At 41.2% G+C, this 12593-nt stretch overlaps 1 protein-coding gene across 2 annotated transcripts in view; it reads left to right on the top strand.

Annotated features, from left to right (window-relative positions):
* Positions 1-12593, top strand: part of LOC136699709 (uncharacterized) — a 77023-nt gene that overhangs the window by 23605 nt on the left and 40825 nt on the right. For both annotated transcript variants that reach the window (XM_066674636.1, XM_066674637.1), the window contains exons 3-7: positions 190-257; positions 2776-3138; positions 8584-8940; positions 10645-10734; positions 11386-11551. In XM_066674636.1, coding sequence (XP_066530733.1) covers positions 191-257; positions 2776-3138; positions 8584-8940; positions 10645-10734; positions 11386-11551 — 1043 coding nt within the window. In that variant the 5' untranslated portion in view covers position 190. The remainder of the gene's footprint in view (positions 1-189; positions 258-2775; positions 3139-8583; positions 8941-10644; positions 10735-11385; positions 11552-12593) is intronic.

Raw genomic sequence — 12593 nt, 5'->3', positions numbered from 1 at the left:
TTTGTTGTAGGGATCATTCATGTCTTGTGTAGTGTAATGAGTGTGGGTCAGTCGTCCTGTAACTGTCCAGGGACTGCAGTAGGAAATGATCCACACTGTTAAACTGACCCGTTTACAGAAATGTTTATTAATGTGCTCTGTTCCTGTAAATCTACACCCAGTAAAGCAGAACCTTCACTGTTCTTTCAGGATGAAGTTTCTCAGTGGGACTCTGAGTGTGATACTGATCATCTCTGGCTTCATGGAGACTGCAGCAGGTACGTGTCCACTTTACTGAACAAATCTGAGAGGCACAGTTTATATCACTGTCTGATTTATTTCTCTGTGTTTCTTTTGTTGTGGTGTTGCTCAGAGTTAGAGACACATACGTTTTATTACGTAGAAGAAATATCCATCCATCCATCCATTATCTGTAACCGCTTATCCAATTTAGGGTCGCGGGGGGTCCAGAGCCTACCTGGAATCATCGGGCGCAAGGCGGGAATACACCCTGGAGGGGACGCCAGTCCTTCACAGGGCCGTAGAAGAAATATCTAAAATAATAAAGATCCTTTGGTGTAAACTAGAGCTGCAGACTGTTGTAGTTTTGGTGTGAGACTCTTGATTGTGGGTTGTTTCTGGAGCTCTCTCACTGTGAACAGAAACCTCACACCAGTGAACCTCCAGCCTACATCACACACACAGGACACACAAGTGTTTTAGTACTCATGATAACGTCTGACTGGGTCGTATCAGCGGCTGTGAGAGAGGTCATTTCACTGTGACTCGGCTCTGACTCTGTGTGATGTCAGAGGCACCACTTTTACAGATTCTCAGTCAAGACAAGGCTAAGAGAGGTGTGTTCACCCTTCATTAGCACAGTGTGTTTACACTGAGTCTCTTTATATGCCTCAGATCCAGACTATGTCCAGGTTTTAGATCAGTTAAATCTGGCTCATTTATTTAAAAGTAACAATAATTTTGACCTGTAATTATAAATCTTTACCACAGGCCCAGGTCTTTATCACACTGAAGAAATGAGATTACACATAAACCCTGCTCATTTCTATAGTGAATAGTGTGTGCACTGAAATCTCACTCCGGGAGTCTGAATGTGTTCCTCCAGTCACCTCACCACAGTCTTACCTGCTGATGCGTGATGTGGTGTTCTGAGGTAGAGTCTGCTCTTCTCAGGATGTATGAGCTACAGCAGAGTTTTACTTCACACTCTGTAAACAGACACTCACAGACACACGGAGAATAAAGTGTTAGTGTCCAGTGATGCTGCCCCTCAGTGGTTTAAACACATACCACACTGAATTTAACACTAGATCAGCTGAATTTAAGAGGCACATATTTTATTTTTATCCAGTGATGAACCAAAACATTAAAACCACTCAGATGAAGTGAATATCACTGATGATCTTATTCCTCGTGTGGTGGATTTATATCAGACTTTAATATCAACAGTGGGCTCTTGTGGTTGAGGTGGAGATGTGCTGTTGGTCTGAGGCTCAGTGATGCCCCGAGTAAATAAAGTATTTCCAGTGTGGTCTGAACCAGTAGAAAGACTTCCACCTTAGCACTCGTCCTCCCACATGAACAGCACATTAGGCAGGTGTTCATAATGTTACAGCAACACAGTAGCACGCCAAGTAGTGTTAGTGTCACACAGCTCCCCGTGTCTGCATGGGTTTTTGTACGTTTTAAAATTTGCAGTTCAAAGCATGACTGAGTGTTTGAGACTTGTGTTCAAGACAAACGCAGAGATATTTTCAGGGCTGGCCCCTTCATTAAATGGACTAGGCAAACACTTGGAGCGCTGCACTTAGGGGGCGCCAAGGTGCTGTAGTGTAATGTAGGAATGAATTTACCAGCTGATTATTTCAGTTTTCAGTTCCACCTTAAACTGAGCCGAAACTGTAAACACATACTTAAGGTGGAATGGAAAACTAAACAAAGTAATAATAAATACACAATAACACTAATAATAAAGGAGTTAACACTGATATTTGTTCTGTTTAGTTGTGTTTAAGCTCCGTTGAGGGTCCGGCCACGGTCCAGTTCCAGCTTATAATTTAAAGATTTTATTTTAATTTTTTTATTTTTAATTTAATTTTTTTTGTCATCAATAGATGTAAGCCACATGTCTGTGCAGAAATGATAGCTGTGATGTGCTTTTACTGTTCGTGGTTAAAAAGACTGTAATGTAAACAATAAATAAATAAATAAATAAATGTTTGTGAATATATCAAACCAAATACTGAATAGTGTAAGGACCAGGGAGAGGTGAATTGAGACAGAGTCTTACTGTGAACAAATAACTCTTATTTATTTTCTTTATTTATATTTATATTCTTTATTTCTTTATAATCTTTATTTATTTAAGTTCTGAAAGGGCAAGTGACCAGACAGTATTTGAGCTGGATATGTGGTGAGATCTGGGGCACACACGCCAGAATACACAAAAAGCACAAACACACCCAAGCACACACACACACATGCACACACACACACACACACACACACACACACACACACACGACAACAGCAAAACAACAATAACACAAATGATAAACCCCAGAAACAGTCCCCATCAATCCTGGGGACGCTGGCAGCTCTCCCTGTGAGTCTCAGCCAGTCCCAGCCCCTCATAGTCCACAATATTCTTTAAATTGTGCAGCAGGTAAATATTTGCTACAGTGGAACAGAACAGTAGAAGAACGCATGTGAAACTGCTTAACATTTTTGTACACAAATATCTTATATAACTGTTTTCTTTTCTTTTCATTGCAGAGCACTTTAAAGTAGTTGGTCCAGATGCTCCTCTTGTGACTGAGGCTGGTGAAGACTTGATTCTTCCCTGTTCACTCAAACCCAACATCAGTGCAGTGGATATGACAGTGGAGTGGGTGAGACTAGATCTGACTGAGGTCAACAGACTGGTGCATGTGTATGAAGATCGTAGAGACAGAAATGACCAGCAGATGGAGTCGTACAGAGGAAGGACAGCTCTGTTTAAAGAAGAGCTGAAGAGAGGAAACACATCACTGAAACTCTTCTCTGTCCGATCTTCTGATAAAGGAGATTACAAGTGTTATGTTGAGGACACATCAACGTCCTGGTTTGAAGACACCATTCTTCGTGTAGAAGTTAATGGTGAGCCAAATGTTTACGTTATTATCTGGAGTCCACGCGTGAAATGTTGGAACTTTAGAGCTGGCCATAAATGTTGTCACGATAAGTTTTTATTGATCGATCTCGATATTATCACAATATTAACATCTAGTCACACTGTGACAAAAAACATCACATCCTTCTAAAAATGTAGACTGAATATATATATGAACATATTGCACATTACTCAAATTCACAAGGAAGGACTTCACTGGAACTATAATTTCATTTTTCCACAAAAATGTAATGATCTATGACTTGTGTCATGAAAACATTCTTGGGGCATTACCACCTCAAGGGTTTAAAGAGACAGAAAGAGTAAAAAGACAGATTAATAAGAGTTTAAAATAATAAATTAATAAATAAATGAACACTCCCAGGTGCGGAACTGTAAACTTATTGCACTTAACCTATTAGAAGTATTAGAACAGTGCTTGTAACAGTGGGAAAGTCAAATCAAATCAAATTTATTTTTATAGCGCCTTTTACATCTGACGTTGTCACAAAGCAGCTTCACAGTTTCAGAACAGAACATTTAAATCAAAGCCCAATGCAAGCAGCCGAAGGTGACAGTGGCAAGGAAAAACTCCCTCGAGGCTGGAGGAAGAAACCTTGGGAGGAACCAAGACTCACAAAGGGGACCCATCCTCCTCTGATCAAACTATAGATTGAATTTTAAATGATCACCAATGAAGTGTCATTATGCTACATAATAATAATAATAAGGTGAGCAGCTGGTCTGGTCTGGTCTGCAGGAGAATCCAGCAAACAATCTTCCATCAGTGGGCCACCATTCTCTCAGAAAACAGTAAAACAGTAAAAGGGAAGCAGTTAGTTTAGTTGAGTGCAGCAGAGAATAAGAGCATGTGAATATTTTCTTTAGTGTAGTGACGGATCTGACTGTAACAGACTGGGAGGAGGGAAACCAGAAGGAGCTCAGGCAAAGACATCCTTCCGCTCCAAACAAGAGAAATTGTGAGCACATCATCCAGGTTTACCCTGATTCTCCATGTCCATGAGTTCCTGAAATGACAACCTTAAACTAGACAGAGGTTAGTTGCCAAAGGCTAAACTGAACAAGTGTGTTTTGAGCCTAGACTTAAACATAGTGACTGTGTCTGCGTCCCGAACACTAGCTGAAAGATTGTTCCAGAGCTGAGAGGCTTTGTAGGAGAAGGCTTTCCCCCCCGCTGAAGTCTTATGAATTCTGGGTACTAGTAAGAGGCCGGCGCCCTGAGATCTGAGTAATCTTGGTGGTTCATAGTGTGTGATGAGGTCTTGCAAGTATTCAGGTGCGAGACCATGTAAGGATTTATACGTGAGTAAAAGAATTTTGTAATCAATACGGAATTTAACTGGAAGCCAGTGAAGGGCCGATAAGACTGGACTGAGATGATCAAATTTTCTAGTTTTAGTTAAAAAAGCCAGAGCGTTTTCAGGTTTGGAGTCGCTGTGGGTTCAGAGCTGACCCAGAAACACTGAGTGCAAGGTGGGAAAGTCCCACCCTTTGGATGGTTTATTTATTGGCCATGTTTATTTAAGAGATGCATCCTGATCTATGAAGTCGGGTCCAATTAAAAAATCACGAGCAGAGAAAATAATTTTGTGTGAGGAAAACCACGTCAGGCAACGAGCAGTGCTCTCACAAACGGAAAACATTTCCCGGGAGGAAAATACACTTTAAGTGAAGAACCCACCTTGTCCAAGGACAGTCAAGACTGCACCAGACTCACTGCTCTCACGTTCTCCCTGCGCATGAGGGAACGTTTCTGTGCTTGTGTTCTGACAGGGGGTCACCAAACCACACAAAATACACCCCAAACACAGAATGAGCAGGACTCTATAAAATATTTAATATATATTTAATACATACACACAAACACTTGAATTAAACCCATTATAGTCTTGTTTAAGTTCTCATGTTCATGTGGTCTACTATGTTCATTTACTATAATAGCATGAGTATACACCTGAGAGAGTGCAGCAGGCTGTGTAACTGGGAATAGAAACATTTATTGAAGAGAAAAGGTTTATTGAGCTCTATTGCCCAAAGCTTATCATCGTTATCGATCAAAAATGAATCATGAAACAAATCAATATTGTTTTATCTCCCAGCACTATGGAACATCACTGTTTTGTTAGGACGTTATTATTAATATAATAATATTGTATAATATATGCGTTTCTGATATCACACAGAAACAGCTGTATCTCAGACACACTTTCCCTGAATGTAAAGAAACTGCACACACGTGTGCCCTACGATGGGTCGGATATCCCACAGTTAACTCTTAGGCAAACAAGCACTGTCCAGTAGATGTGAAAATTGGGAAACTGTACTGAAGCTGGTACTGAGTGGTGTCCTGAATGAGATTCTGTGATAATGACATCATACTCAAAATAAAAAAAAAAAAAAAAACATGGCCACCATCAGCCAATCAGATTTCAGCAGATTGAGAGGTTCAGAATTGAATTATCACCAAAAAAGTGATATATGTCTCCAAACAGGGATCCTCAGCTTGCCACAAATGTTGGGAATGTATTGGATCCTCAGGGGGAAATGTCTTTAAAACAATACCATTTAACATGCAGAATGACTCAGATTGTACATGTCTCTAAGTCCGACAACTTTATGAATACAACTCTACTTTCAAAAATGGGATGTTTTTTAAAAGTAATACAAATGGAATTGCTGATGTTAATTCTCTTTATTTATTAACAGAATCACTTAAAATATTTCCAATGTTGTGACTGAATTAAATGATTGTTATTAAATATTAACATCTTTAGAATCTGATGCTCTAAAAAAGTTGGGACAGAGGCGAGTTTCCTTCTGAGTTCCATCCCCTTGCCTTTTAATGACACTGTTTCAGCGTTTGGGAACTGAGTATACAGTCCATGAACACTGTTGTCTGATTCTCCTCTTCATGATGCACCATAGAAGATACACTATATTGCCAAAAGTATACACTCACACATCAAAATCATTTAATTCAGATGTTCCAATCCCTTCCATGGCCACCTAGGCATGCAGACTGCTTCTACTAACATTTGTGAAAGAATGGGTCACTCAGTGAATTACAGTGTGGTACAGTGATAGGATGCCACCTGTGCAACAAAGTCCAGTCCTGAAATTACTCGCTACTAAATATTCCAGTCAATCCACAGTGGTATTGTAACAAAGTGGAAGTGATTGGGAACGACAGCAACTCAGCCACAAAGTGGTAGGCCACGTAAAAATGTCATAGTGGAGGCACATAGTGCACATGGGTTGCCAGCTTTCTGCAGAGTCAACCTCTACAGGCCGCCAAACTTCATGTGGGCTTCAGATTCACTCAAGAACAGTGCGTAGAGAGCTTCATGAAATGACTTTCCACAGCCGAGCAGCTGCATCCAAGCTCTAACTCACACACCACTGGACTCTAGAGCAGTAGAGATGTGTTCTCTGGATTGACGAATCCCACTTTTCCATCTGATCTGATGGCGGAGTCAGTGTTTGGCGTTTGCCAGGAGATGGTACTTGTCTGGCTGCATTGTGCCAAGTATAAAGTTTGGTGGAGGGGGATTATGGTGTAGGGCTGTTTTTCAGGTGTTGGGCTCAGGCCTTAGTTCCAGTGAAAGGAGCTCTTAATGTTCTTAATGCTCGTAATGCTTCAGCACACCAAGAGATTTTGGACAATTTTCTGCTATTCCAACATGACTGTGCCCCAGTGCACAAAGCAAGATCTATAAAGACATGGATGAGTGAGACTGGTGTGGAAGACACACCAGGAGTCCTGACCTCCACCCGACAGAATGCCTTTGGTATGAATTAGAGCAGAGACTGTGAGCCAGGCCTTCTCTCCAACATCTGTGTCTGACCTCACAAATAAGCTTCTGGAAGAAGGGTCAAAAATTCCCATAAACACACTCCTAAACTCCTTGTGGAAAGCCTTCTCAGGAGAGCTGAAGCTGTTATAGCTGCAAAGGGTGGGCTGTCATCATATTAAACCCTGTGGATTAAGAATGGGATGTCACATAACTTCATATGCATGCAAAGACAGCCTAGCGAATACTTTTGGCAATATAGTGTAAGTCTGGGCCACAGGTTGTTCAGACACACACTCTGTGTCTATGAACCACGCTGTTGTAGCATGTGCAGAATAAGGTCTGTCATTGTGTTGTCACATATAAAAGGTCATCCATGCCATGGGCACAGATGCACTGACCCAATACCATGACGGATGTTTGCACCTTTGGCTTCCAGATATTTGAGACAATCTGAAAATAAAGAGATAAATTCCTAGGCATTAAGCCAAATGTGTAATTTCTCCACACATTCTATTAAGTCCAATGCTATGTTCACAGGGCCATTACAAAATAATTCCACAGTAAAATTCCTTCATCTTCAGGATATTAATAGTCTGTTATATTGTGTCTTCAGTGAGACTTTCAGATTTTTGAGACATTTTGAAAATAAAGAGATAATGTCCACGGAATTAAACCAAACGTAGTTTTTCCAAGGTATGGAAGTTGTGTTCATGTTTTACCACCTAGTGGGGACAGAATGCAACTACTGCACCATTTAAGGTAGAACAGAAAATCTGAATAAGAAACTGGCGAATAAGAAGCCAACTTCAGCTATGTCCAGTTGATCAGGTTAGAGGTGTTGTGCTTTTCACCAGGTCGGCTGCTCCATTCATCAGTGTACACTAAAATCAACCAAACGTCATCTTATAACATATTTCATAGGCTACAGTTGTCCACTGACACATTTATACTAACAAGTAAAAGGCTCCTATAGACCTACCAGTCTCTGTTCTTCCAGACGACACCAAACATCTACTGCACACCTCTTTGTCCAAAGAGGAACGGACTCTCTTTGGGGCGCACATTTTTAATCTCCCCCTAGGAAACCAGTACCTCCTCTACCAGCGTTTCATCCACTCTACAAAATTAAAGGGCGTATACAGCTTTGCCTCTTAATCTCTTAATACTCCTCGCTATCAGTTCACCAATGTTTATTAGGTGCAGGAGTTACATTAGCAGCAGTAACATTACTCCTTTAAAATAAAAACATTACCATTCATAAACAAATAGGTTTAAGGGACACATTAAACCATAATATTACCCATAAATGCTTCCAGCCACACCACACATTCATGGGGTCTACAGTCTTATACATAAAGGCCCCATGTGGCTACAAGTTTCCATTCCACCCAAGTAGGAGCACACCCTGCTTTATCAGAATGGAAACCTGCAGCCACACCAGCCCTAGTTAGATATGATTGGTGACCCCTGGTCTAGACAAATGTGTTAAGCAACAGAAGATACATTAAGAAAATGTTCATTAATAATGTTTTGCACCAAGTTTGATGTGAATTGCAGTACAAGAGCTAAATTAGAGAAATACTCTGTATTTGTTGTGTAATTTATTTCTTTTTCCAGGGCCTTTTACAGTAGTTGGTACAGATGCTGTTCTTGTTGTTGAAGCTGGTGAAGATTTGGTTCTGCCCTGTTCTCTTGATCCCAGAGACAGTGCTCTGGACATGAGAGTGAAGTGGTCCAGACTGGAACTGACTCAGTCTGACACACTAGTTCATCTGTATGAAGATTTTAAAGACAGGAATAATGGGCAGATGGAGTCGTACAGAGGGAGGACAGCTCTGTTTAAAGAAGAGCTGAGGAATGGAAACACATCACTGAAACTCTCCTCAGTGCGAGCGTCTGATGAAGGAGTTTACCAGTGTTTTGTTCAGTTGGGTTTCTGGTTTGTGGACACATCTCTTCGTGTCGAAGTCAAAGGTAAATACATCACAGTTTATCTTTCATTCTCAATTTTGTGTTTATTTATGTGTTGAATGTATCATATGATGGAAATGAGGAATGATGAGGAATGTTTGTAGAGATATGTAGAGATGCAGTTCTCCTGAGAAATCAATAAACACCCCAAAACATGTCTATATAATATTATATAGTGTGTGTGTGTGTGTGTGTGTGTGTGTGTGATGATAATGATGGTCCTGTAGAGACTGTGGAGCTGTGAGGGTCTGTCAGTAATTCTCTTCATTTGCTGCTGAAACATTTCATTCTCATTTTCATATTCCTGAATCTGTGTTTGAGTTCTGGATCAGATCAGAGCTAGATGTAATTATAATGATAATGTGCAATTAATTGGCATTCCACAATGTACAAAGAAATGTATCTCCCGCATTTAACCTGTCTGAGGCAGTGAACACACACACACACTAGTGTACTAGGGGCTGTGAACACACACCCAGAGCAGAGGGCGGCCATCCCCCAGCGCCCAGGGAGTGTTTGTGGGTTCAGTGCCTTGCTCAAGGGCCCCTCAGCCGTGAATGTTTCTGTGGGTCCTGGGGATCGAACCAGCAACCTTCCGGTACCAAGCCCAGTCTCTAACCATTAGACAACTGCTGCCCCCTTGTAGTTAATGGATTGGACTGACTGATGTTACGACCCAGTCTAGGGTTGAGCCGTAACAGAATGAGGGATGTGTTGGATTAATATCTGTGAAGGGAATAACTGTAACAGATGTAAATGGTGAAACAGAAAGGACACAAACGGAAACACAGAATGGATAATGAATAGAATATATATTGTAGATGTGATATTTACAATGAAACCAAACACCAGTGAACTTCAGGATGGCCTTTAGCCTGAAAAACAACAAACAAACACTCCTCCTAACTGACCCACGAACAGCTCTAACTTACCTAAGTGAAAACAAAAGGAAACAAAAGACAACACCTTACCTTCCTCCCTGTCTATCCACAAAAACACACACAAAACCCACTCCCAAAACAAACGGCAGCCAGCTCTACTCTGGTGAAATATATACACAGTGTTTACAACACTTTACAAACAACAGATCTAACGTCAGTATTCAAAAAGGGGCAAAAACAAACTCGTAGTCGAAGTAGGAATGGATCAAAGTCAAAACCAGGCAAACAGAATTCAATATACACAACACAAATCACAGCACAAAACAAAGCTTCCTAACAGCGTACACAGACACGTATTTATGATTCCCGCCGGGATGACGCAGACGAAACGTTGACAGACAACACATGGACTGGATGGTGGACTGGACTCAGGACGATGAACAAACACACGAACTGGAACATGGAATGAACTCTAGACGGGTGAACAATCATGGACTGGAACAGATTGCAGAACCTATAAATTTACAGAGATAGTAAGAGAGAGAGAGAGAGAGAGCACACACATACACAGCGCAGCGTAACACTGAACTGTGTGGACCAATCAGACGAGGCTATTTCTAACATGTCTGGAATTTATACGCTCCTTTCTAGCTCTTAAAATGTGTGATAATATGTGATGATGATAAACCACACTTTACACACAAACAACACACACTCTGTTCATCAACACAGTCTTAAAACAATGATATTTATCTTAAACAAAACTGGCCACAGCTGGCTACTCTTTTAATTGTTGTTGTTGATTTTATTTCTGTGTTTGTTTCAGGAGGAGGTTTTCATTCCTGGAAGATTGTGTTCATCTGTGTTTTACTTTCTGTCGTGGCATTAGCTGCAGTTACAGCTTGGATCTTAAAAGGTCATTTTTACTGTTGTCTACATTATATTGACTTTCCACTGTCCACACCAGGAATAATGTGTGTTTGTAGATGTTTCCATTCATTTGAAGAACTGTTCTACCTGTCTGTCTCTTCACTGAATCAAATCCAGCTGTTTCTGTTTATAATGCTGTGTTTCCATTAAACCATCACCTTTGATAAATGACAGTGAAGATATTTCAACATCAGACACCAGTAATAAACATCCTCCTGCTCTATACGTCCTAAAAATGTGTGTATAGTGATTAATAACAGAAACATGCATAAAATATGGTGCTCTTTCAGTGTCCTGTGTCCAGTCTAGTCCTGAAACAAGCCTGTCTCTCTGACACACACACACACACACACACACACACACACACACACACACACACACACACACACACACACACACACACACACACACACACACACACACACACACACACACACGCTTCACTGAGAACTATTACACAGATAAAATGCAGTCCACATTCATCAGAGCCACAGTTCAGATTCATAAACCCTTCTCTGAAACTTTTATAGATGAAACTCATTTTCACTGTTCTCCTTCAGGTTCTTTTCAGAGAGTTGTTTATTCAGAAAGTTAGTCACTTAATGACAGCAGTGTCTCCCCCTCTCTCTAACTCCAGACAGACGCTCTAAAAAGCAGCTGTCTCCTGCAGAGTGCTCAGTCGTAGCTTACTTCCGTCTCCATTCAGAGAAAGTGAGGAAGGAGCTGAACCTGAAGAAATACAGCACATCAGAAGAGGGTTATCAGAGACTCATCCCAGCGATCTCTAACTGCAGAACAGCTCAGTGAGTGTCACCTACACATCATTCACTAATGGAGACACAGACCAGTGAAAGAATATTATACTAACCTCCCTCTGGCTTTTGGAAGAACAGTCATTCCCCTTCTGGAGAGAACAGTGCTTCCTTTTCAGCTCCTCACCTTTCCTCCCTCAGACACACTGCTGAGAACACAGCTGCAGATGAAGAGGGCACCTAACACTCAGGTGCTTTAATGTCTCCTGCTTCACCTGTGTCCACTGTGCTCTCCAGGCAGGTCAGAGGTCACTCCAGTTCAATCCATTATCCAGTTTACCTCTGAATGTGGACACCAACAGAAACACTGCAGAATGATAATGAACCTCTCTGTGGTTTTATTTTCTAAACAGTGTTCCAGAAACCTACCAGAAATCCCCAGGAACTCTCAGACTCACTCTTCACTCTCCTGACTCTACAGATCATATCTCAGTCCACAGAGTATTTTCCCAAAAGTCTTGGGGATCATCAAGATGTTTTCTGGTCAAATTGAGACTAGCGTCAATGTTCTTTTTGCTCAGCAGTGGTTTTTGTCATGGCACTCTGCCCAGTCTCTTTCTTATGGTGAAATCATAAACGCTGACCCTTACTGAGGCAAGTGAGGCCTTCAACTCTTTGAATGTTGTTGTGGGGTCTGTTGTGACTCTTGGACGAGTCGTCACTGCGCTCGTGGCAATTTTTGTCGGTCGGCTGCTCCTGGGAAGGTTCACCACTGTTCCATGTTTTCTCCATTTGTGGATAATGGCTGTCACTGTGATTCGCTGGAGCCCCAAAACTTTAGAAATTGCTTAATAACTTTTTCCACACTGATATATCTCAATTACTTTTGTTCTCATTTGTTACTGAATTTCTTCATGATCCACTTGGCTTTGTCAGGCAGGTCCTATTTAAGTGATTTCTTGATTGAGAACAGGTGTGGCAGTAATCAGACCTGGGTGTGGCTAGAGAAATTGAACTCAGGTGATAAACCGCAGTTATATTTAAACTGAGGGGGGCAAACACTATCACACAGGGCCAAATAGGTTTGGATTTT

This window comes from Hoplias malabaricus, chromosome 6, assembly GCF_029633855.1.
Source record: "Hoplias malabaricus isolate fHopMal1 chromosome 6, fHopMal1.hap1, whole genome shotgun sequence".
NCBI classification, from domain to species: domain Eukaryota; kingdom Metazoa; phylum Chordata; class Actinopteri; order Characiformes; family Erythrinidae; genus Hoplias; species Hoplias malabaricus.
The sequence above is the reverse complement of the archived record's forward strand: the minus strand, read 5'-3'. Positions and strand labels throughout refer to the sequence as shown.